This window comes from Oncorhynchus mykiss, chromosome 7, assembly GCF_013265735.2.
Source record: "Oncorhynchus mykiss isolate Arlee chromosome 7, USDA_OmykA_1.1, whole genome shotgun sequence".
In the NCBI taxonomy this organism is placed as follows: Eukaryota; Metazoa; Chordata; class Actinopteri; order Salmoniformes; family Salmonidae; genus Oncorhynchus; species Oncorhynchus mykiss.
In genome coordinates this window covers 63,613,404-63,640,850 of record NC_048571.1, presented here as the reverse complement: position 1 = coordinate 63,640,850, position 27,447 = coordinate 63,613,404, and the positions used below count along the sequence as shown (strand labels likewise).

The 27,447-nt window shown below is 39.3% G+C and overlaps 3 protein-coding genes and 1 long non-coding RNA gene across 5 annotated transcripts in view; all 4 read right to left on the bottom strand.

Annotated features, from left to right (window-relative positions):
- LOC110528209 overlaps positions 1–27,447 on the bottom strand; it is a 35,256-nt gene extending 7,809 nt beyond the window's left edge. Inside the window, exons 1-2 of one of the 2 annotated variants that reach the window (XR_002474212.2) lie at positions 27,235–27,447; positions 26,410–26,563 (exon numbers count right to left, since the gene is read on the bottom strand). This is a non-coding gene — a long non-coding RNA (uncharacterized LOC110528209). Of the gene's footprint in view, positions 1–11,558; positions 12,006–26,409; positions 26,564–27,234 lie in introns of those variants that run through there. The other variant, XR_005052631.1, reaches the window with a different exon arrangement.
- Positions 3,213–5,854, bottom strand: LOC110528205 (homeobox protein Hox-C4a). The gene is made up of 2 exons (XM_021610064.2): positions 5,390–5,854; positions 3,213–4,825 (listed from the first exon to the last, which is right to left on the bottom strand). The coding sequence occupies exons 1-2, from the start codon at positions 5,826–5,828 to the stop codon at positions 4,434–4,436; spliced, it is 831 nt and encodes a 276-aa protein (XP_021465739.1). The 5' UTR covers positions 5,829–5,854; the 3' UTR covers positions 3,213–4,433.
- Positions 13,275–16,781, bottom strand: LOC110528207 (homeobox protein Hox-C5). The gene is made up of 2 exons (XM_021610066.2): positions 16,096–16,781; positions 13,275–15,120 (listed from the first exon to the last, which is right to left on the bottom strand). The coding sequence occupies exons 1-2, from the start codon at positions 16,601–16,603 to the stop codon at positions 14,906–14,908; spliced, it is 723 nt and encodes a 240-aa protein (XP_021465741.1). The 5' UTR covers positions 16,604–16,781; the 3' UTR covers positions 13,275–14,905.
- LOC110528206 (homeobox protein Hox-C6) lies at positions 18,249–20,871 on the bottom strand. The gene is made up of 2 exons (XM_021610065.2): positions 20,093–20,871; positions 18,249–19,581 (listed from the first exon to the last, which is right to left on the bottom strand). The coding sequence occupies exons 1-2, from the start codon at positions 20,583–20,585 to the stop codon at positions 19,271–19,273; spliced, it is 804 nt and encodes a 267-aa protein (XP_021465740.2). The 5' UTR covers positions 20,586–20,871; the 3' UTR covers positions 18,249–19,270.

Below are 27,447 nucleotides of genomic sequence, written 5' to 3'. Positions count from 1 at the left end.
GCATCATATCTGAATGAAGGATTCGTTGACCCGAGAGCAAATGTCTGTCCGTGTGCCATGCCAATACAGCCAGTGGTCCATAACCCATACCACAGCACCGAGGGCGTCTCTGCTGCACCTCTTCTCCTCCCTCTCCTCTAAAGTGTCCATCCCTGTCTCAAGTAGGGTCATGACCCTTTTCGTTGCCAGACACGAACTAACAAGTAAACATGTCATTGGGTGTTTAAATATTTATAATTGCTCGCAAACAGCAGAAAAATCCAGGAACTTGACCCTACCGCCAGAAACATGCAGTCCTCACACCCCACCTATGTTCACTTACCAAAGATGCAAAAACAAAAAAAGGCTAATTCCGTTTCAAGACATTCTGAAACCCTTAAGGATTCACTGAAGTAAAAAAGAATAAGCTAATACAAACATCATTTTAGTAAAGTATTTGTTACATAAAATAGTTGTATTTGATAAAATAGGCATGTTCTAGGCTCTTATCACGACAATTGTGTGTTTTCGTTGTTGCTGCTTACATCGAAATTAACTTGACAACCTATCAATTGTTCCTTAACACTTTTCTGACTCAGCCTTTTCATTAGCACATGCAATGATGTTAGTCATATATATAGATTATTTTTGCCAATATGAATGTGGAATGGACGTGTATTCATCACTGACACTGACCGCTCAGAAATGTCAACGTAAACACAGTGCAGAAACCCAGTGCAGAAACCCGATGATGTAGCCTTTCAATTCCAGCCTGACAGACACACATCTCTCTCTGTCCCGTCAAAGACACTTGGGAAGTATTAGGAGGTGATACTGTAAAAGTTTTAGGCTACTAGATGGATGAACACGTGTGCTGCCTATAGGCCCATTGAAAATAGTGGATATATTTGGTACGCTAAAATGCTCGGATATATATTTGGTAGGCTAACGCCTGTAGTGAGAGGATGACACATTGAGATAAATCTTGCATTTTAAAAACACAATTTAAAGCTAGGCTACTAGCTGTACTATGTATCATTTGACCAAAAGTAATAAAAAACGATTTAATGCTAAATATACTGTGTACAAAACATTAGGAACACCTACTTTTTCCATGACATAGACTGACCGGGTGAATCCAGGTGAATGCTATGATCCATTATTGATGTCACTTGTTAAATTCACTTCAGTCAGTGTAGATGAAGGGGAGGGGACAGGTTAAAGAAGTTTTTTTAAGCCTTGAGACATGGAATGTGTATGTGTGCCATTCAGTGGGTAAATGGGCAAGAACAAAGTTTCAAGTGCCTTTGAACGGGGTATGGTATTAGGTGCCAGACGCACCGGTTTGAGTGTGTCAAGAACTGCAGCTGCTGCTCGGTTTTTCACGCTCAACAGTTTCCCGTGTGTATCAAGAACGGTCGACCACCCATGGACATCCAGCCAACTTGACACAACTGTGGGAAGAATTGAGTCAACATGGGCCAGAATCCCTGTGGAACGCTTTCGACACGTTGTAGATTCTATGCCCCAACAAATTGAGGCTGTTCTGAGGGCAAAAGGGTGTGCAATACAATATTAGGAAGGTGTTCCTAATGTTTTGTACACTCAGTGTATAGACCTAAAAATACACTTCAGTAATTTAGCAAACACTTTTATCTAAAGTGTCTTACAATAGTGCTTAGAAACATTTTGGTATGGGTGATCCCAGTGGGAATCGAACCCACGATGCTGACCTTGCAGCACAGGACCAATTTCCCCCCATAAACCTTGTATATTTTTATACAGGCCTATACGTTTTTTTTTGTGTGTTAAATAGCCTCAGGTGTATTACATGTTAATAATCGTAAACGAAGCTTTGTTATAGGCTATTCATTTCAGACATTACTCACGCATTTACGGTATTACGGCATAATGAGATTTTAGGCTTCATATTTGTAGTTAGTCACAGATAGGTTACAGCATCAGGACAATTAACAAATCACATCACACACACTCTCCACGGGTCAATTAACGTAGAACAAACATCCACAATCAAGGCAACCCCATGAAGACATACACACAAGTTACAAGTCGAAGTTACAAGTCGAGGGACCTTGACCGGTCATGTCAGGCCGTTGAAAAGGTCGAGCATCCCGGACTGGAATTAAGCTAATGGCACAGAAAACGTGTCCCCCGCCTGAACCCGTCTTTTATACCGTCCGCCTGAAAAAGAATTCAATACGATTGCCCTTTTCAGCCGCTCTATAGGGCGACAGAGTGGTAGGCTTTAGAAAACAGATCACTGGGAGGCAGTGATTTTGGTATGCATACACCCTCATTTCTCACCGGTGTCCGGGAGTATAATGGCAGCCAGAACGGTGGGTGGATCTGGAGGGGTTCCACTCTCCCCGAAAGTCATGGCCAAGTAAAACTCAGTAAGGCCCATGTCGCTTTGTTCTATAAGAAAGAGCTGAGAGATCCATGCTAAGATAGGAACATGTATATTAGAGAAATATTCCACTCAAAAACTGCAAAACTCATCATACCTCATCATCACCTTTTCTGTATTTTGACAGTTCTATATCTTGAAAACCTAATTACTGACATGCAAAACATTTGGGGAATGTATCAAAGGTGGACTAATGAAACAAATACCAAAATATATTGGAGTGGTATTTTCCTTTAAGACTTAAGACTTAAGACTTAAGACTTTTTCCTTTAAGACTTAAGACTTATCCTTTAAGATATCAAGGCTTACAACTTCAGTCTATATGGTGATGTTCACTAGCAGTATTTGGGCCTTAGGCAATTAACGCCACTATCTGTAGACATCTAGCTGCTTATTAACTTATGCTTATTAACTTATATTATAACAAAACAGTTATGATTTTGTTGTCATATCAGACTTTGTAAACAGTTTTGAAAAGTATTTTTGCTTGGAATGTCATCCCATTGAGCACTACAGATAACCTATAGAAGATATCAAGTGTTATTTGCATGTGAAAATGGCTTGGAATACAACTCATGCAAATTGTAGATTGAAAGTGAATCTGTAGGCTACGAAGCTGCAGTGAGTTTTATAACGCTGCTAATATCAGTCTAACCTATACATTTTAAAATCACTTTAGATTGAAGAGACATACTAGCTGGTTTGATTTGAGGTACGACTGTGTGTGCATTAATATTTTTTTAAATAGAATAATTAGACGATTTCAGTGTTTTCTACAATTAAAATATTTGTAATTGTTTTCTACAATTAAAAATGTGTCTTGAAATAGCATAATACAATATACACATATACACAATTTGTTGAGGCTTTCAGAGGTCTAGTTATGTTTAATAGTCCATATGCGCAAAACAGTTGCACGTAGGCTTATGGAAATGCGCACACAGGTCCATAACATTGTTGGTAGCCTGGTTGGAACACGTCACCTGTGCTCGTATGAATCAAACTTTGTTTGCAAACACATTCTATGTCATTAGTTTAAGTTTTAACTAAGCATAATGTGCATTTGAATTTGGGGAAAACATGTTCAACCTTTTGGTGAACTCTGAAAGGGCTATTCATGTGAGATGACTCGGAAAACCCTCTGCCCCTCTTACTCATAGAATAATGGAACTACTCTAAGGGAAGTTATCAATCAGTTATTCCGATGACATATAGGCCAAGGCCTACTACCACTTTAAGGTCCGAGCACTTCTTCGTTTGCAATGGGGACTATCAAGGGTTCCCCATCTCTTACATTAATACATTTTCAAAACATGGTGTAGGTCACATGTAAATAGAATATAGGTTTTTATGCTGAATACGTAAATAAAGATGACTCAAATGTATTCTAAACTACTCGACACGGTTTTATTGAACACTACGATTATCACAAAAACACTCAACTTATTATGTTGCATTTTACAATGATCAATTAAAATAGATCTAAATCACAAAATGTAATCACAAAACACACTACCCTCACTGACTTTGCTTGATAAGAGGTTGTGCTGAAAAATAAATCACAACATTTCACTGATTCACATGTATTGAAAAATAAAAACTGGCTATTGTTACTGTCACCTCTGAGATGAATAGCCTAAATAAATAGATTACCCTAACATTATTTTTCAGAGAATAAATAAAACGATTGTGTTTGTATAAGTCTACTGACAGCTACGTATTCTGCCACAGGCAAATACTTTGATAATATCTATTATTATTCGTCAGAACAACTTACTAACATTTTTTTTTAAATTATATAATAAATAAATAAACCCTGATAACCGTAATAATCCGTTGGCACAGTATCTGCAGTAATCCATGCTATATAACATGCATACTTGAATAACTGTGGACTGAGAAGAAAAACCCGTTTACGCACAAGAACACTATAGGAACAATTATATATATATAAAAAGAAAATATTTTTTTGTTAAATAAATAATCCGTTGTTTTTTCATCCTCTTTGTCAGATACTATTTTGTGTCTATAACCTTGTAATATCCTGGTCTCGTTCGACTACGGACACTCGAGAGAGTTCCTGGGAAGCTGGCATGGTGTTGGAGCCCACAGCACGCGGGAGAGTGCTGGCTGTTGTGGACGCTGTGTTGGACCCGGAGGTCGCGCTAGTGTTGGATGAGGAGGAAGATCTCACTTTCGTGTTGGGTAGCCTATGGTCTTTTTTCCACTTCATTCTTCGGTTCTGAAACCAAATTTTAATCTGGCGCTCGGAGAGAACCAGGGTGTGGGCGATCTCGATGCGTCTTCGCCGAGTTAGGTAGCGGTTATAGTGGAACTCCTTCTCCAATTCTAAGACCTGCTGGCGAGTGTAAGCAGTCCTGGACCGCTTTGCGTCTGCTCCATTGTAATTGGGATTCACTGAGAGGTTTGTAGAGGTCAGTAGAAGATAGGAGAAAGGGAAAGGAAAAGAAGGAGAAATAGGAGGGAAGCAAGATTGGCGTGAATTGAAATATGAAAAGAAATAGCGATGTGAATGGAGAATGAAATCACTATTATCTAATCCCCAATCAAATATTTCACAGTGACTCGACTCGTGGGCTCTACAATGGGTAGCACTTTCTCCACTGCGAGAGAGGAGCTGAATTATTTATTCTACATTATATATTTTTTTTAAATCCTTCGCCCTCTTTTCCTCGCTCACTTTCTCCTCCCTCTGACACATACATAACAGAAAAAGCCACATGGCAATACAACTGTCCAGACTAGTGCCTCCGCTATAAAATTTATGGCGGGTGTAATTGCCAATGCTGACTCGTAAATCTACATCATATGTGCCATTTCAAAGGGGCTGCTCTCTCAACGTACGTAGCACGAGCCGGTTATAGGCCAGGCAATATAGGTAAAATAAGGGTGAAAGAGAGGAAGAGAGAGCACGAGAGGTAGGGAGAGCGAGTAAAGAGAATAACAACACAGATTGCCTACCGATACTGACGTGGATTTTCTTCATCCATGGGTACACTACAGGCTGCTTAGCCAAGGCAGAGCTGGTGGGTTGCTCCGGGGCGGCTTGGATGCAGGCAGCCGGCGCAATCGGTGGGGTGGTAGGGGATGTGGGTAACAGTGGCAAGGGTTCACATGGAGATGTATGTGCCTTCCCCGCAAGCAGATTCCCCGAGTGTGTGAGCCCATGGCCGGTCTGGGGCTCGGGCTCGGGGATGCTTACACAGTTATACGGGCGCTCCTGGTAGGTCACTCGCGGAGGATACAACTCCTGGTGGTGATGCTGGTAGCCGGTGTCTCTCGTGCGGCTGTAGTATTCAGGGCTGTGTTCTGGGATGTAGCTATTTTGTGAATATTCCTCGCAAGGAGGAAATTTCGGATCGATGTAGCTAGAGTCCATCAAATACGAGCTCATGATCATTAATTTCTGGAGTGAAAAATATATTTTCTACCTTTGTCGTTTTTCTGGTCCATAAAGCCCTCCTACTAGCAAGCGACCCTGTAAAGTTACTTTAACCACGTGACACAGCAGTCCAATGGCAGCTGGCGAGGTTGTTACCGGATAAGGAACCAGACATTTATTCGAATATTTTTGTAGCCTTTGTGTGAGAGTGTTTTCTCCAGGCAAGGCCTCGGCTCTTCGACCAAGATCAGTATGAAATTATTGAATAGGGCAGAAAGTGGCGAAGATCCGTTGGAGGCTATGTGAGGAAACAGACAGTCATGTATACACACATCTCAGGCAGGGACTGAGGAGAGCAAGAAATATACACCAAAACAAACAGAACAAAGTAACAATGGCATAAATTGGTGTGAACTTTGCGGTTAAGTACAGATAAACCACTCTATTCTTAAACCATGACAGCAGAATGCATTCACAATCACACCCTAACAATGATATAAGATAACAGCTATCTGAAGAAAAGGAGGATTTAGGGAAAACAGGGCAACATTCTTAGATAGCACACGTCTAATTAATTGGGCCATATTGATCATTGACAAGCCAATCGTTTGGAGACCATTGCGCACAGGGTCAATTCAACCATTGTAAACCAATGGAGATGATGCTACCAGTGCAATGCTACTAATATGATAATATAATACTTCTAATGCTAATTTTCACGATATGAATAGGCCAATAATTACACTAATATGCTTAGTAGGCTATTAGGCCATTACTAACCTATTGTAGGCTTGTTAAAACAACAACAATATTGCCATTGCAATTTTTAATCTTGTGTAAACCGAAGAATAGAATATAGCATTAGGTCGTGGTATTACTGGTAAAATAAGGAGTAGTTGGCAGCTGTAGTTGCAATGGATTAGCAGTTATGGTTGTATAGTGACCCTTTGAGTGATAATGGCCTGGCGAATTACAGACGGAGTCCCCCTCACGATCTATATCAGAGAGACTGAGAGCTGAACCTCCAGGTTAACTGTCTACTTCCTAAATAACAGGCATCATTGCCGTGTCAGTTTTTATTGAATAAAAATAAAAACGACACATAAAAGTTAGAATGGCTTATTTATTAGAACCCCCCTTGTTGTTTGAGTTTTATTAGGCTGTAAATGCAGTAAATCAATCGCTTCAAATGATTCCCGCTCGCACGCCCGCTTTATGGTTTCCTAGAACATTCTCTCTCCAGGTTTCTATCTCGCTCGGTCTCTCCCACTCTCTCTTCACCTTCCCTCTCCTTCTCCATCTTCCAAATTTTAGACGTTTGCTTACATCCATTGAAGAATTATCAGATGTTCTTGATGGGCTACTACGTTCTATCTGACACAGAGGTATTGAAATCGCCCATATATTCCCGTAGAGGCGAATTTGCGGTTGTTAATTGTAAACACAAATTCGGTTCTACAGGGTGCATATAGACGACTTGTACTGCATTCCAATGCTGCAAGCTGTGATTGTGAAAACTGGAAATAACTGTTAACAAATCCCACTCAGAATAATAAGTAGACCAATGTCATGCGGGCATATTTTAGAGATAGCAAGTATTCAGCTCGTAGAAACTTTCTCACAGCCTAGCGTATAGGTTATGAAGCGTCAATACACATAACACACCACATAGTGGCCTATATCTTGAATATGTTATAGGCTATTAATTAATGGGTGCACATGATGGTAGAGTGTTAATAATTATATAGAATTTAACATTTCTGTCATCATAGTGTCAGCTAAACATGATGCACACAACAATAAAAAACATTTGAGAAATTTCCGCAACACACTGTGAGACGCGGTAAGTGTCTATTAGACCCACAAATTACTAAGCAGAGGCAAGACTTAAATCTTTCATTGCACAAAATGTATGCCTTTAGCTGAATGTCCTATGTTTGGCCTCCACCTAGAATGTATAGGCTACACAAAGGAACTTCGAGAAGTAGCCAAAACACACAACAAACAAGTGAATATGCATGCGCAAAAGTCAAATGTATAATCAAAAGTCATTCAACATGTCCCTAAATATAACCTTGCGGGTACCCCTTCCTAATCATAAATATTCAGTTTGGAAAAACGGAGGACACAAAGGGGCCACGTGACAGTAGAGATGAAAAATAACTTTCTATTATCCCCGAGGTATATTGTGTTCTTCATTACCATACTGACCGTTGGGTAACCCGAGTGTGGCGCGCTGAACGTACTCAATAGACTATGCCTATGCCTAAGATATCAAAAGTGAACTCCCCAGAAAAAATACATTGAATATAAGCTACAATGAAAAAATATAAACCTCAAGAGCAATAACAATATTAATATGAAGAATAACAGTAATCAACATTTTCAAAAAATAAGTAATATGCCGCCGTCTATATGTGTTTATTTAATATTTGATAACCTTAGTCTGCTTGATACGAATAGGCTGAGAGTCCCGTGACTATGAAGTTACTTCCAATAGGCTTATGGGGGGGAAAGACTATCGTTTTTATTTCCCATCCCCCACAGTCCTCTTTCTCTCTCACCCTCTCTCGCTGAAGGCTCATTTTAATATTAGTTAGACAGATTGACTGGTGTTTCACCTCTTGCATTTGACTCGTTCCAATAGTTCACTGCCAAGGAGTTATTGATGAAGAATCACCAATGAAATGAGTCTCCACACAAATGCCATTTAGATCTGTTACCTCGCTCAATAACTGAGTATAGGTAGAGATGGAAAAATTAACCCCTTGAGTAAACTAATCTTAAATCGTGTTAGATTTGGCAAAATGACGTTCCTTGAATCTATATGGGCTCTGTTGCAATATGTACGCTACTTCAACTCAACGCATGCTTTTGGAAAAAATCAGCACTACTCTGTCTGCAATCCTCCACAGTTATCCCCGGGTAGGGTGGTACTGTGCGGGGCAGGGACTATACATTTATCCATTTATCTAAAACGTTGTGACTTGCTGGTGAAACACACTTTCAATTTATTGCAGTAATAGATCAACGACATGCCATTTTATTCAATCAAACAGACAAGCTGACTGAGCAGTCCTTCACATGTTGCCATAGCTTTCAGCGATAGAAAAAAACAATAAGGTAACCAACAAAGACATTTGCAGGTAATTGGCGTATTATGGATTATAAATCCCAGGGCAAGGTTTTGTAATGTATTTTCAGTTCTCGTCGATGCCGTTTGATCAAGTTGGAAGACTAAGGTACTTTCAAATTCTTCTAGTCAGGATGTTACAGCTCCCTGCAATAGTTTTGATTCACAGTAATCATACTTTTGGTGTGGGATCAGCAATGTAATAATTTCAGAAGTGGGTTCTGTAGCCAGGCATTTGAAGTACATACAACATTGATATATACTCTTAATTGTTTCCGCATTAAGATTCTGAAAATGTGGATAACAGGATTTTGTTGTAAAATGTCATTTAGTTCCCTAATGGAATGATAACTAAATAATATCCTAGTTATATGTGTTGCAAAATTTGAATGATCATATTTGCAAACTAAATAGATACACTCTGCCTTTTTTCAATCATCAGAGTTCCCGCTTGCCTGAAATTCCAGGATCTTTCTCTCCAAGTAGCGAGATAATTACTTCTAAAAAAAGGCCGTCCTACAGGGGAGGCATTGTTTCTAGTCATAGGCCATTTTCCTTCCAGTTGAATGGTCGCTATCAAGATCCGATATCAATTTGCTTTAGCTCCCACAAATAGCAATGGAATAGCTAGGCCTACCAGATCTCATCAAACGTGACCCAACTACTATTGACCTCATGCACCAAAGATGCATTGTCTCAGGCCTGATGTTGTATTATTATTATCATTACATAGCCTACTATTCAATCAGCATATGTTTAAGGCTTATGTTACCAGGTTATCACCTTCCAGTCAATTGAGAACCCTAATTAATCAGGTACATTTGAGAGAGAGAGAGAGAGAGAGTTAAGGAGACCAACAGTGATTATGGCCATGAAGACAGGCTGAGTGCCATGATCAAGTAAACATCAAGCCAGCAGTTTTTTTGTTACATTTTACAACACTATAGCTAACATCCCCAATATGAACACAAAGGTTACACTTCTGCGAAACCTCATAAAACACTCAACATCGCCTTTTAGAGTCAAGATTATTCTGAATGTATAGCGGTGGCCTGTAGCGGTGGCCTGTAGGGGTGGCCTGTAGCGGTGGACTTTTTTAAGACCTATTATAATATTGAATATCACAGGTGCCAGTCCAATGTAATGTCAATGAGGCCATGAGTTGCAGCAGTCTGGTTAGAGCTGTCAATCGGACATGACGTCACGTGACCCAATCGTGACCTAATTAAACTAAGTTATATCCTGAGCCGTACACCGGATCTGGCTCTGACTGTATCTGTCATGTAACATTTTTAAGTCCAGAAACATTTAAATGCTTGCTGATATTCAATTAATTCATAAATTAGCTCTTAGGAACATGTGTCTACATTTCTTAGGCTACTGGTGAAGCCTAATCTATGGTACTCAAGGTACAATTCACAACAAACATGAAACAAATAATTAAACAAATTACCATTTGTGAAAACTGTCTATTGAACTAAAAGCAAGCCGCCATCTAACGTAAAACACAAGGAAACCACGAAGCCAACACACCTGGAACTTTTTAAAGTTAAATTGAGAGGTCCGGAAAATTAGAGTTACACAATCTGTTCCTGTGTTCAGTATAGGAGTCTCTAATGAATGAATGGGGTTCACGCGATACTGGCAGGCATCACAGGGTTTAATGGTCCAACCTGCTGTTATCTTCGCTAAAACAATTTGAGAGGGAATAATTGTTATCTCTGAGTCGCCTGCTCAGCCAAGTCACACCAGATCCAGTGCTGTATTCGACATTCGCCCAGGAGGAGATTCCCACTAGGGGCAATGGTGAGAGCTATTACCATCAAGTATGCTTGCTTCTTGCTTGGGCGTTGCGGATGGGGATGGCCGTAGGCTTACTCTGCTACTGAAGTCAATACTTAATTTAAGTATGAAATATTTCCAAAAATTGTCAGCTGCAAAATTCACATTCACATTCGAACCATTATCATACACATTTTAAACACATTTTGGGTTGGATTATTCAGTACAATAATATAGTCTATAGTCTTAAGCCTAATAGTCTATAGTCGACATTGTATGAGCTATTGTCTCATACCAGAAGGTGCAAAGAAATTATAACTAGCCCAAATTTTGGAGTCCTGGCATCCCCCCTACAATTAACTAACAATTGATAGCCTACAATTGCCATGCTTTCATGTTTAATTTAATTTTGTTCTATGTTCAAGTTGCCTATGTATAAATGCAGTATAAATGCTCAACAAAAACATTGCAATGTTGAAGTCTAATTATGTAATGACAACCACACATATACACACATGTCAGGAGAACACAGGGGGCTTCCGATATGCTACACGCTACACTAACTGAAGGAAACGCACATGGCCTATACTGAACTGTTAACGCCCATAGCATCACATCTATATCACAAGCAAGTAGTCTACTTTTAAAGGTAATCTGAGTTTAGAGAAAATGCCAACATGTCAAGAGCCTAATTGAGAACCATTAGCGACAGACCACCAAGGCATTTCTCAGGCTAACATTAAATTACAGCATTCATTTAATCTTAGCTGGGTGTTACAAGAGGCAGGTGTCTATTTCATTATAAAGCAAGATAAACAAGATTATTAACTTACTGCATCGTCTGGGAACAATTTTCCGGAGTCGAACGATGTGAGTGCAGAGCATTGGGGGCTAGATAATCCTCACTAAACGCCTCATACTTCTCCGACCACTCAGATAAGAGGACCCAACAGCTGGGATTCACGACAGTTAAGATTATATATGATGTAAATATATTGAGGGCTGGTTTGTCAGCTCTCCCAAACCATAAAATGTACTTTAATGACATCACGTGTTTTCCGTGAGCCACTCAGGGTCAGCGCCCTAGGGCCTTCAGCATACACAACCTCCAAAAGTTTTAAAGTTTTTTTTTAAAGACAGACGGAAACAAAAAAGTATCCAATACCAAATCAACCCTACTCCATGCGGTAAGCTTGCAACTGACATATCCGAGAGGGATGTCAGACGCAGGACGTCCTGAGGAACTATAACCACAATAACATAGCGGTGAGTAATGCTTTTTTCATTCTCTCTCTCTCACGTGGAAGCAGGGGTTTTGACGTGTAAATAGTGTTTGGGAAATACTGTACCAAGAAGTCGCAGAGGACTGCATAACTAGACAAGAGTTTTCCCTCTAGTCTAGTATAATGGAAAGGCTACTTCAAAAGTGAAAGGGCATGAAGAGGGGTGGGGTGGGGTGGGGTTGTCCAGCACTGTTACCTGTCTGTGTTGATACGGAGGAGACAGTAAGGTTGATGCTGTGTGATGACGGCTCCAAGAGTTCCTCTTAAGGGGATTTACTTGGTTTCATACTGCTCCCGGTGTAGGACACATCCAATGACATCATGGAAGCAAGGCATGTAGGTACTATTCCAGGAACGACATGGTAGTTGACCCTAAAAATTTAACCAAACTAAAATTCACTTTGAACAGAGGTTTTGAAAATGATCGATGCATCGGTTTCAACTTTACAAGTTACGTTTAGTGGACGTTTCCATCCAAAGTGGCTTCTTAAATGTGTGTTGTGTAGAAATTTCTGTCAGAAACATAGATATGGACAACATGTGGAAGAACTGTTTGGACCTGTTTTGAGTACCGGTAGTCGTGTGAACTGATTATTACGGATAAATTATCGTTTCTAGTACAAGGTTGCCGCTGATGGATCATTCAAAACGACTAAAGAAAACATTATCACGTAAGTTTGTTAGGCCTAGATATTGTGTTTAATGTTTCTGGAAATAGCCTAGGAGTAGAACGTATTTTAAAAGTACTTCAAAAGTTCAACTGCAGCTTGGGATTTTGATTAAAAGTTTACTTTTCCTTGGGAAAATTATGTTCATTTCATCAACCTTGGGTGATTCATTTATTATTTTATCTAAGTGAACAGATTGGCTACATTCAATGGAAATAGCGTTTTCTTATGTATTCAGATTCAAGAGTCGTGCTGAATGTGCATCTGTTTAGTTAAACAATTGTCGTTGTTTGAGAGGTGTTAGGGAGAGCAGTAAAGTTTTATGATGCGTCAGGGCCATAAAGCTTTACAGGCATCATCCGTCTGTACTGTACTGTAAATAATTACTGAGGAAGTAGAGGCTGGCAGAGAACCGGGATCAAAACCCGAGACCACGTTGAGAATTGCTAAGGGCCAAAGAGTAAAAAAGCAGCCACTTCTTGGAGTAATCAAACGACTACTGAATTGGCTGCACAAAATTCCAGTAGGCCTATAGCCTTATACTTCCCCAGCACAGCCCGTTTTCCCCGTGACATCGTCAAAAGACAGTGGTATGAAGCACATGTTCACCCATCTTTATTTCATTATTTAAAACACAAACATTAACGAATGCCTTTCTTCTCAAGATTTCAGTCCACTTCAAAGACAACACTTCATTCAGCTATCTAATAAACAAGGTGAGCAATTTAAAATATAGGCTCTACCATGGTGCTAACTGTTCTAGATGAATTAATAGGCCATTAAATAATTCCAGTGCATTTTGTTCCAGAGGATCAACCCCCATTCTACCACTGAATAGATTTCCACAAAGTGAAACAGGGATTTGACAAGAACATGTGAACTGTAATATGTGAAATCGTTTTACCTACAAGGCCTTCAACGTTTTCTTTGTGAGCAATTATAACCCTGCAGAGTATGAGAAAAGGTTGACATAACACTGTTTTGTGGCAGACGTTGGAAATGAGGGTGAGAAGGAAATTGTTTAATTGTTAGCTACTCATTGTGGACATGAGCTACTCATTGTGGACATGAGCCTCCTGCCTCATGACAACATTTATGTGAACTCAACATCTCACCTTAGTTGGTGGCCTGTTCTGTGTTCTTCACTTTCAAACATTGGGCAAATGAATGTATGTTTTTCCATGTTCCAAAATAATGGGACATTTGCAGGAAATGTAGGATGACCAGAACACTGGTCCATGTATTGCCCAATTCTCAGCAGAAATCCTCTATTACATGCATTGTTCGTGTTTTACAAAATATATTCTAAATTGTTAATAATGATTTGTCACAACTGTAATGCTGAGGCTAAAATAACTCATCCCATGATCATACTTGGCACATTGAGTCAGATCTTAGTCAACAATCAAGCCAAATTCCCCCAAATATGAATCTCCTGCCGACTGGCAAGTTATGTATTCCAATATACCTTTCATATGAGGAAACCATTCACAGTATAGATGTTAACTACGAAATGTATAGTAAGGTTTAATGTTTTATCGAAACTATTTAGATTGTACGAGTATCTCACTGTTCTCACGACACTATTGCCAAAATCAACAATTTTACGTGGAACATTTCAAATACAATATCGTCATTGAGAATGATATAGTCCCCGCAATTTACTAAAATGTGTCTGTTACATTTTAAGATCCCTGGATGTTTAAACGGGCCTGATAAAAAAAACAAAAAAACACAAACAGAACAAAAATATACAAGAAGTTTGAAGAGTAGGCTAACTACAATGAATTTACCTTTCGTGGTTGTGTTTTATATAAATTAATAGAAAACTCACACGGAGAAAACAATGTTGATAGTACAGCAGGAATATACGATAATATCAATAACTTTCAACTTGAAATGAATTTAAGGAATAAGAGGGGAAGGGATGAAACGTTAAAATTATTAAAGTAATATTTTCTATAATTAATCTATTTCAAGCGTTTACATTCTCACAAGTTCTATAGGACTCTGTTGAACAAGTTCATATTCCAAGGTATAAAATAAAACAGTACAATATTCAAACAAAATGACAGATATATTACATCATCAGATCCATAATCGAAGAATGTTCATTATTATCACACTGAAACATCGCATCACAAAAGTCACGGTTTGGAAACGGGTAGTGATGAGAGTCTTTGAATCTCAAACAGAAACGTTGATATCGTTTGAAAATGCCCCCTTGTTTTAGATGGACTCTTTCATTTTAAGCTTTGAGTCCTTCTTCCACTTCATTCGTCGGTTCTGGAACCAGATTTTGATTTGCCTCTCATTCAGACAGAGCGTATGCGCGATCTCGATGCGCCTACGACGCGTCAGATACCGGTTGAAATGGAATTCTTTCTCCAACTCCAGAGTTTGGTAGCGTGTGTAACTCGTCCTTGACCTTTTGCCGTCAGCCTCTGTGGTGTAATTGAGAGAAAATGTGTGACCGCACTGGAAATGTGAATATTCATATAAAAACAGAGTAAACATTATCACTTAAAATATATCTTAAATTGTCAATGGACATGCAATGACTTGCAGTTTACCAATAGATACGAATGAATAGCAAAACACAGCCTGTAAGTCACTATTCTGTGACTATATCCCCATGTCAATAGATTACTTTAACGTTTTAAAGTTACTGTATGGCCTAATGAACGTAAGGATAGCTGGATGGCTGGATGGCTGGATAAATGATCATCAATATAGAGCTGTATGAGTTACCAAAATGTGTCCATTCGGGTTTACTCAATGAAACTACAGTGATTGTATCACTATTAGGCCTATGACTAATAATAGTTTTATTATTATAAAGCAAATGTGTATTTTTAACAATAACTAAAACAAGGGAAAGAGTCATTACAGTTACAGAAATATCCTTTCCCCCTCTAAAGTAGCCTACGTGCCCTGTTGTATAACAAACAATAACTTGCCAAGGCCAGTAGCCTATATACATATTTTATTACATTAGAAACGTTCAGTTAAAGTTTATACAGTGAAATCCACAATCTCACTCTTCAGTTCAAATATCCTCGAAAATAAGGATCATGTTTATCATACTACGTTGTTTTGGTTCTAAAGATAGAACGCACACATTGTTTGTTGAGGGTTTGCAGAGACTTGTGTCTCCCTTATCCAATTACCCTGTCATAAATTTGGACGCAGATCGCCTCTTCGTTGTAACAGGACAGTTTTACGAGCAATTGATGCCTTTGTCATACAATTTATGACTGCGAGTTTTATTATTTACGAATGCGACCTATAAAACTCATAGAATAAAAAGTGTGAATGGACTCAAGAGGGTAAAACAGATAGAACACATGGAGGAGAGAGAGTGAGAGGGACACTTCCCTTCTGTAGAAAATAAAGCGAAAAGAAACATCAAACTTTACCGTGACCCATGTGTAGTTTAGTCATCCAGGGATATATTTGCGGTTGCTGCTCGCTGGTTTGTGGCTGAGTCGAATGGTTTGCTAGCGTTACTGGCTGGACGGGTTGCAAAGTTCCGACTTTGATCTCTCCTGTTTGTGTCTTGCGGATGGGCATTTCGCTCAAATCTGAGTTCATCACCGGTTTTCGACGATACAGTCCCAGATTTAGAGATTCCTGGCCGCTTGTCTGCTCGTTCATGAGGTGTCTCTGGGTAGCGTCTCCTGTGGAAGACTCTGGCGGTGGTGTAAGGTCGCCAGGATTGCCACGCAGCACAGTGTTCATCTCTCCCATGCCAATGGAACTCGAGGACCGTGGGGACGCAAATGACCCGCGGTGATCATGCCCTCCATAACCACTGTAGCCGGACACGTTGAGGTCAGGGTTAGATCCGTAGCCATGGTTGTGCAAAGCGAAAGCTGACGCATCGTGAGTTTGCTTAAACAACGAGTTGGCTACGTAAGAGCTCATTTCAAGAGAAAACCCTAAGGAAACGAAATGGAAGCATTTATACGGACTAAATTATTGCATTCAAGTTTTGACGTAACACGATAATTGTAAAATATGTACAGATAGCAGTTATAACGGTGTGGTATTGTTATTGCGTTTGCGTTTGATTTGTAGCTCTTTTGAAGTTCATGGGGTTTTATCCTAAAAATGACAACGATTTATAGGTGGGGTATTTTTTTACTTTTTTTTTAATCCATTGCCCAAATATGGGACGTCTAAAAAGAATCACGTGCTAGTATCGGCCAGTCATAAATTTGGCTAGATTACACTTGGAGGTTATTAATGGCAATAGGAGAAACGCCTGATATCCGGGCATCGAGGACCCTGATGGGACACTGGCGGAGCAGGGCTGGACGGAAGGCCGAGAGCGTCACCTGGTGCCAGGGACGGATAAGAGCATAAAACACACAAGGGCATATGGCACCCTCTCCTTCTCCTCTCTGCCACACTATGTCTTGATCTACCTGGCAACAACCACACAGTTATGCGCATCGAGGCATTCGCGCACATGGAATATTGTTATTTCGTAGGATAGAACTGCATTGATGGCTAATTGATTACCACCATAATCAACAATAGTAAAATTGCTCTATAAAAGTGTAGCCTTAAAAGTGTAGCGTAGAGCAGGTAATCGCTCTCCAAACAATACCAGGTAATCGGTCTCCAAACAATACAAGGTCAATTTTCAACCTCCTTTATAATATAATTGTCAGGCTACATAATGTCTGACCACAGTTTTACGCAGTTGTCAGTAGGGTTCTTTAATTGTTTTTCCACCATAAACTGCTAATAATAATAATGATAATAATAGAAGGCTAAACAATCAATTGCTATGGCATATGACTTTGGCCTTCTGTTATGCAGTCACCGTACTAGCAATACTTGAGCTTACTTTTTTGGGTCGCTATACTGTAAGTTCGCATTTTTTTCACTGTGGCTATATGTTTTATATTGACTTGTATCTAGAATTGTTTTCTAAATGGCTTGACTGATCATAGCAACAAGTTTCTCGATATGGCAGGTTTGGCAGAAATCGAAATAGTCGTGCATAAGTTTGAGTAATTGTATAGCCTACAACGACTCTTAGAATGATAATGCCAATATTATGATAATGCCAACATAATAATTCTCATAAGAGTAAATGAAACCCAAAGTTCTCTTTATTGATGTTGCATCACTGGTTTATCTGAAAAGACAAAGGCAAACAGAGTGTCCTCCGTAAACAACGGTAACATCGCCTGGCAATGGTTTTAAATGGCTTGTGTGTGACTAAGAAGGCCTTTTAGTATTATGCTTGGTATTACGTTACATATAGGCCTACCTAATAACACGAATTACAACCTTAAACCATACAATGTAAGATGAAATGGAAGTCTATTCAGACTAGAAAATTAGACAGGACTCACAGACAGTGATGTTCTATCGAATTGTGTGTGATTTTTTGCTTTTCCTCTCCTCTCCCCATCCACATTTTCCAATATTTCTGTAGCTATTTGAAATGACTAGTCTATTCAAAGATTTCACTGCATGGCTTTGAATAAATTTGGGTACATTTAATTGCTTTAACATCTCAATGAGCCCTACCACAGAGAGCCACAGACAAATATCAGAGAGCCACAGAACATTCATTTATTTTAAGTGACAAAGCTTTGAATTAAAAAAAGAAAGGCAAAAAAAAAACATTTAGTTTTAGGTCTATTATATGACGAATAAAAAACTTGAACAATGACATGTGTACACATTTAACCTGGAGGGCTATAATGCTGCTGTTTGAGAACGAGACTAACTTGGTATGGTGGGCGCAAAGACATGGACAACTTTTTTATTAACAGTTTTATTAAATATGACTTGACGTAAATGTCATACATCACTGTTATTGTTTCATTTTAGATTTTCATCTAACGCTACAATCTAAGCCACATCGGTCAGTTATTATTTGACCACATACTCAATGTAGGCTACTGGTACGTATCTAAACATAAATAAAGTAGGCCTACTTACTACAAAAAAAGTTGCGGGTTGCACACAAATGCTCTCACAGGGCTAAGGCATGTATAACAGATACACACATACATATATATATATATATATATATATATATACAAACGTATAAACGATTTAGGTAGTTAGTAGAATAGTTTTTTCGTACAACAGAACAGCAAAACCAAAAAAACATCAATAAGTTACACAAGTGGATGTAACGCTTGTAGTTTAATTCACATATTCTTTTGACAATCATATTTGGAAAAACGTATTCGTCATAGATGTACAGACATCTGAGAACCATGTGTTTTGCATCTTTGTCAAACAACATTTATGAAAATACAATAATGAACGTCTTCTTGTTACACACAGTCTTTGTAGGCTATATGAGGGAATGTCAAGTAAAGGAAAGAAATTATGTGGTCACCGTGAAAAGTTCATATCAATACAGAATTTAAAAAAAAAGGCAAACATTGACGTCTGAAGATATATTGCATCCACGTTGCATTTAACGCAGCCATATCTTTGAATACACTAGTGTTTTTTATTGTGCTAAAAAATAGTTGATAGGTACTTGCTAGGTAGTTAAGTTATTCTCACATCACGGCGGATTGATGCATATAGTAGGCTAGGATATGAAGTCGTTCATTCTTTCTTCTCTTCTGTCGCCTCTTCTGTCGCCACTTCTGTGTCCTCTTTTCCTGTGTCTTGACTTGCCCCTGCCGAACCACTTTCGGCGAGAGTGGACGTTAGATTGCTTTCCTTTTTCCATTTCATCCGGCGATTCTGGAACCAGATTTTTATCTGACGTTCCGATAGACATAGTGCGTTGGCGATTTCGATACGTCTGCGTCTCGTCAAGTAGCGGTTGAAATGGAATTCCTTTTCGAGTTCTAGAGTTTGGTATCGGGAGTAAATTTGGCGTCCTCTTCGCCTGTCAGAACCGTATCCAACTCCTGAATGGAAACACAATTTTGAATTATCATAATCTGGCATAATCAATATTTTTACGTAGGATATGCAATGTCACTAGCCGAACACACGCGCACACATAATTACAAAAAAAACACGGAAATAATCGATGTCTAGGATATAGCCTAATTGTGTCAGTTCTTACATGCTAGCCTATGTTTTGCAATTATCTAAATAATCAACAACAGTGGTGGTGCACCCAGTCCACTGAGTGATATTTGAAGAGATTATAGGTTATTCGTCTTACAATACCTTGAACTCTTTAATATGGGTGACAAAGGGATTAGTTTAAAATATATAAACTATTTTGTTTTGAGGGACATGGGGATGAACTGTGACTGAGACTTTTTCCTACGAAGATAAAAGGCCTTTATTGCATGCGACAGGGTGCTGCTGTAGTAATGGTTTATGGGGTGATAAAAAGTAGCTTCCCCAGTCGTAAAACGGACCAGCTCGTTTAATTCATCTCTAGGAGTTTGTAATAGGCCTACTCACCGCTATGAGAGTTCATCCGTTGCATCCACGGGTAGATCTGAATGTTCCCCTTTTGTTCCTGTGAGCCGTTCCTGCCTTGATCAGACTGGTAATCCTGCGCGAGCGAGCTTTGTGAACCTTGTCCCAAACTGCTCTGCCTACAGCTGGGTAGCACGTCCTTGTCTTGGTAAAACACGTTGGATCCATACTCGTACGGTCCCCTGGTCGAGCCGAATACAACGTTGTCTTGGGGAGAATAGAAAGGCGAGGAATATATCCGGTTTTGGGCTACAGCGGTTCCGTAGGAGGAGAAGTGTCGAACTGGGTCATAGGTAGTTGAGTTTAGGGCCACGTTTGGTAAAACCTCTTGACCACCAGCTAAATGGCATGAGAGCGACGGGTTTGCGAAATAAGAATTCATACCTCCCTCTCTCCCTTGCTCCCTCTCTTTCCCTTTCCCTCCCTCCCTTTCAATATCAGCTCTCTTTTTATTCTCTCCCTCTCTCACACTCATTAAGTCACTCTCTTTTTTTCACTGTCAGCCTATCTTTTAATACAGGCACGCTGTATGATTTCTTTATAATGTATTTCTGGACGCCAATAAAGACACAAGACACCGCCGAATGTTGTCGCTAAAGCCTCACTCTAGGATGGACAAGATGACAATGTCAGCTGACCAAATTTCCTCCAATAAAAAGCAGGGAGTAGAGGGACTGAGGGAGAAAAAGTAACTTAATTTTAAAAAATTCTCAGTCAAAACTACTCTCGCATATGCGCGCGCACACACACGCCATCGTAATCTAACACGTGCACACAGGCGCGTGCACACACACGCATAAGGAATAGATACATAGGGAGCATTTACGCGCACGCACGTACACACACGCACACGCACACACACACACACACACACACACACACACACACACACACACACACACACACACACACATACACACACACACACACACGTCTCCTCTTGCCAATCTGCTCCTGCAACGCATATTCTTTGTTGTACAGTACTATCCCATAGCAACATAATAACACTCCTGTTCACAAAGGTATAAAGAAGATTCAGTGTGTGGATGAATTAAATCAGATAGGCCTTTAGCAATAAACATTCACAATAATGAATTAGCCTAAATGTGGAATTTAATTATTGAGAGAAATAGATGCCATCGCTAGACAAGCATGCTCTATTTAAATTATTTGACTTGAGTCCAGTCTCTTGTAATTTAAAAAAAGATTGGACCTTAAAGAAGAACGGGAGTTATGTTTCTATACCTCTCGCGGTTGAGAAAATATGATTAGGGTTTATAACCGCAATACAGTGTGATTCAGTTCGAACAATATTGCCCTCTTAAATCGATTAATATGTTTTTATTCGGTGTGGGTTACATAGTTTCTAAACGGATTAAAAAACATGATTTATGTTGAAAAAAGAGGATTAGGCGGGCCTAATCCAATTGTTAAAATAGAGTCAAGAAAACGTGTTTGGGTGACTTTTAATTATATTATTTACAATAACAACAAATAGATAGATAGGGAATGCTTTAGCCTAATATGAATGGACTGAATGTTGATGTACTGATAATTTGAAGGCCCATAACACAATGATCTAATACTTCCACATAGTAAGTATCGCGTTAATCCAGTTTGACATAAAATAAGTCCTAACACAGGCTTTGTTTGAAGGCTATAGGCTGGCAGGATAACTGAACACAGGAGTGTGCCACACACACACACACACACACACACACACACACACACACACACACACACACACACACACACACACACACACACACACACACACACACACACACACACACACACACACACACACACACACACACACACGCACACCTATTTTCTCATTAGAGTTGGAATGACACGAACATGGAAAGGGTTCACTATTGCTTACGGCAAGAGAGGCCTCCTCCTATTGCTAATGCTAGCCATAAAAATAAGTTATGTATATATTGTTGTGGATAGACGGGCATGTCTTTTGGGGCTTCTCCATCAAAAAGCGAACAGGTCTAGGCTACAGTTGATAGCGTGTGAGGTTGCCCGATATAGGCAACGTTTTATAAGAATTAGATTAGGACTGGTGCACAAAATTCGAGAAACCTATTCGAAGAGGTAAGAAAAGTATTATATTGGGACAAGAGGCTTTTAGCTGCGTTACCCCTTTATTTAGTAATTATTCTTTCGGCAGAAAGAGGGGGGTTTATGGCAGTTTTAGAGCGAAAGAATGTCTTAACGCCTGTGTAAGCCGCAGAAGTCATATAACCAGACAAATGACCGATTCTAGTCTATACTATTCTCCTGCATGCGCTGTGTGTATCCGCGTGTGGGAAATCCTCGCCCATACAAATAAATTAAATGCACTAGTGAATGGAAGGCTTTAGCGTTAGAGCATGGAAAGAAAATACACTTTAATTAAAGACATTTAGTGGTGCCTTTAAAAAACGTGTATTACTACAAAGAAGGCTACAGGCCTAAACCTTACAGCATAAAATGCAACAGCAAGATAGCAACATTTATTGATAGGCTAAGTTACAGTATTGCAGTGCAACATTAGAGGGTTGTAACTGTAATATGTTGATAATTTGTTGATGAAATAGCTAAGCCAGTGTGAAGATGGAAAATATGAATCATTGTCGGAATAGGTCTATTGTAGGACAATGCAATACAAAATAAAGAATGAAAAACGAATATAGCTAACATCTTGATTTTCAAATATCCACTAAACATATTTAATATGTGTTTCAAATGTGTCTGTTGCGTTTTGTCTTGGCCTCGGTATCAAACTCAAAATATTAGACTTCCACACAAACAACGTAACGTTATTTGTAAGACAAGACATTGGTAGACTATTCTTTTTGGAGTAACATGGGAAAGATAAACCCGACTTTTATGACAAGTTTGATGATTTCGATTGATATCCACATAGCCTAATCAATCCTACTCTGCCAGAAGAGGACTGGCCACCCCACATAGCCTGGTTCCTCTCTAGGTTTCTTCCTAGGTTTTGGCCTTTCTAGGGAGTTTTTCCTAGCCACCGTGCTTCTACACCTGCATTGCTTGCTGTTTGGGCTTTTAGGCTGGGTTTCTGTACAGCACTTTGAGATATCAGCTGATGTACGAAGGGCTATATAAATACATTTGATTTGATTTGATTTGCCTTCCAAATAAAAGTTCAGCACTCAGTTTAATCGAACTAATGAGCTCACGGGTCTGGCAAAAGTTGTCGGATACAAACGTGGTGTTCCCCAAACAGCCTTTGATCTCTAAATCCGAACGCCTTTAAAGGCTATTGCTATAATGCGGGCCATATGACAAACGCAGCAGTTGGAATGCAGTGGGGTGTTATCGGTGAGCCTTTCTGTAAATTGAATAGAGAACTTACATGGAACCTTTTATCTCTGTAAGCCTAGTTTGTCATGCAACTTTAGATAATGAATATATGTATTAATTGAGCCCCCCCTCCTCATACACACAATATTAGACTATACACGTTGAGTAACCTATATCTATCTATCTCTTTTATAGTGCTTCTCTATTCCTCGCGTAAAACATGTGTTGTTGCAAGGCTGATGCCTTGTGAAGGAAACGTGAATTGGGTTGGGGGAGAGGTAGAGAGTGTTTTTTATTGTACTATGGAAGTGGAAGTGTATGGGGAAGTGTTTTATTGCACCCTTTGTGGAAGACAGTCTGGCATTTGCACGCAAAAACAACTTTGGAGGTCTTGAGGTCTGCAACTAAAACGGACTAAAACCATGTCGTTCTGATAATGTTAAAATGGTGTTCTATGGCAGACACAGCAAGTCTAACAAAGCCTTAGAAGCATACAAGAGTAGCACAATTATGCATTCTAAAACAAACTATTGCAACTCTAACTCTGTCTTATGCGCCAGTAGCACGAAGAGAATAGGTTAGTAAATAACTATACTACACTAATAATACAAATGATGGTATCAGGGTTATGGGTTATATTCAATATTACTGGTTTAAGATGAGATATTATATAAAACCATCATTAAATTACAATATTATCTTATATGGGCAAAACAACCCTAAACGTAGGCTTTTTAAAATAAATTAAGAAAAGCAGCTGTCCAAAATGATCACATAACTTGGCTACAATAGTCTCTCTCACATTATAACGATAAGGCTTTTGTTTCAATGCACTTTCATATTATTATTATAGAACATAATTATTCAGAATATTTCTAACATTTGAATAAAGCACAATAGCAGAATGTGCAACATAACCTTCAGAATTTTAGCGACAATCGCCTACCAAAGAGATTCAGAGCTTCATTTGCGATATGCCCAATAATCTCTAAATAATTTGAATCACTTTTTTTGTAGTTTCAAAGATTTGTATCACCAAATAAATCAACATATCGAAGGCCTACCCCTGTAAGTATAAAGCTTTTAAAAGTGACTTTACCCTATGCCATTCTCTAAAACTCTCATCAGTTTTTTAGAAATGTCCTGAAATGTCCTGCAACCCCCTACCTGCTTTTACAGCAAAATAAATTAACATTAAACTGATATGAAAACAACCACAGTATAGACAGAGTGCGCCTAGAGAAAATCAATGGCTTTTCTAGTAGGCCCGTGCATTTTAGGTGCAGCGTTTTGAGTTTCAACCAAATATTACGCACAGGTTCTGTCTAGACGCCCACAATGTTATCCTGGCATGAAATTTGCTGACTCGAATAAATATATACTCTTGTTGTACTTGATTTTCATTTTTCATATTGAGCTTGAGTAGCTAGAATGTTTATGTTTATGAAATGTTGTAGTCTAGTAGGCTATATGACCATACTATGACACAAAATATATATGGAGCATTACGATCAACACCTCGTGCAGCTTACTGTGGGCTATCCAAACAACATAATGTTGTTATTTTGTCCTATATTGTGTCAAAGCTAACATTTAATTAGATAAAATCAAGGTGACTGAACACACCCTATTGACATAGACCTACTGTGTGTATGTATGTATGTTCTCGCATTATCGATCACACACTAGTATTGGCAGTGACAGGATTTTGAGGTGCTGCGATCTAACACTAGATGGCAGTGTTGACTGTAATACATATTAGGTGTGGGAAAAGAGGTAATCAAAGTTTGAGCCTGAATTTGTAGGCTATTGCCAAATGCTGTGCATGACAATCAATCACACGTTTGATTTTATATTGCTGTGATGCGTTATTGACTTACGAATCGAACACACCGACAGTGATATTGCATTTTGTTACACCAGAATTACATGAATTTCCAATGAAAAGCTGCGTTTGCCTTGCAGCATTGCGTTGCAGAGGAAGTTGCAGTGCGTTCGGTGTATACATTGGATTTATCGAACGTATGTGTCAAAACTGTATGAGTAGACGTCTTGACAGAAATGGTAGCAGAAAGTGAATTTTTAACTTTTGTGGCAGACATATCCAGACGATGCTGTATACTAATTTGCACAATACACTGTCGGTGTGTTCGAAGCCTGAGGCTATCCATTGTGTAACTAAATACATTGTCACACAGAGACATCGGTCCTAAACATTAAAGCCAAAACAATAACCTAGGCCTGGTAGTAAGGTATGGTTAGTAATGAAATAGATGTTCCTTTTTTTAACATCGAATGCTTGACTGCAGACTTACTGAGAAAACCCAATTCATGAATCAGACCAGGGTATCACAATGTATCACACTGGATATTTAATGTACATACAATTCAAGAGTTAAATAAATGAAATCGCTCAAATTTTATCGGAACCATTACAGTAAATCATGCCAGACATCAATGCACCAACCAGCAAGCTCTATACCCCACAGGTACCAGTTATTTTTTATGGTCTGGTACAAGAAGCGTTGCCACAAGCTAGTCCTGGTGATGCACACAAGCCCTCTTGCCTATTTCTGTCAGAATCAAAATGATTGCTCACGTGTGTTACAGCGAGCTACTACTAATATCAGGAATAGTTCCCCAGACCCACTTGTAGATGAATTGCAGAATATATAGCTTGGTGTGTAGCTTATTACTAAACCATACTACATACACTATACCTTTATTTTGTGCATTTGATGTTTACACAAACAGATCTAATGACGTTACAATAGTTATACCGATATCAGGGGAAAACAATATGTCCATAGACCATAGACATACAGTGTCAATACAAGTATACATTAGATGCATGATTTGGTAAACTGCATTTTCCTCCCATTTAGCAAAAATATATGTTCCATATTTAAATACATCCAAAGGCCACAGACCATTCGATTAATTTTAAACCAATAAGGAACGCAGAAACCCAAACTTACCTACGTTCTCCTTGCTGCTACAGTGACGTACATCCAGTGACAGTACAGTACAGTGACGTACTGGTCCAGCAGCTACAAGCGCTGGAGGGAAACCAAGGAGCCCGAGGAACCCAACTTGTTAATATCCAATATGTCGCTTGTATTCTGTTCAACGCTGTAAAACGAAATTAAAGGTATTCAGGTTCTGAAGTATCACAATCCACAACCTGGATCCGAGTAATCTAATCTACGCAAAGGGAAGAGAGAGGGAGAGAAAGAGAGAGAGAGAGAGAGAGAGAGAGAGAGAGAGAGAGAGAGAGAGAGAGAAAGAGAGTGAGAGAGATTGAGGGGGAGCACTGGATAGGGACGGAGAGACACAAAGCGAGAGAGGGAGGGGAGAAGGAGTAGCAGTCAAATGGAATGGCAAACATGTAGGTGTGCTGCAAAAGAAAACACATTTCTGTATAGAACGCGAAAAATGCTGTCGCTTAAACGGCCAGGTCGTGTACCGATTGAGAAAGATAGTAATCAGGGAATGACAGCAGTATAAAGTTCATGTTCACGGAGAGAGAGTCACATGTCAAGTTACATACAATCCAATTTCCGATTCAGTCGTAAAGTTTTATAACTCAGTTGTAACTTTCCCACTTTCCTGGCCGACCCATTCTCTATATCTTTTATTTTGCATAAGGACTCTTCACTATCTATGGAATAACATCAACAACTCCAGAAACTCACATCTCATTCAGTATGTGTCGATGAAAGCTAGTCTAGTTAATGTTCTTATTCTTTCCATACTGATGTGCCTTCCTTTACGCAATTGCAGAGTCCTATATGCCAACTTACATTTCCATCGATAAATATAGTTCTGTTTTTCTTTGCTTCTGCATCTGAAAACATCAGTCACATAGCCTACATTTTAGTCAGGGCGTAATACAGCATTTACACGGAGGATGTATCCTGCAGATGCACCAACCACTCCTCCACATGCGCAGTGATGCGGGTAAACATATCGTCACCAAACATGTGCGCGCGCATGCTGTACCTTCATCCCAGGTC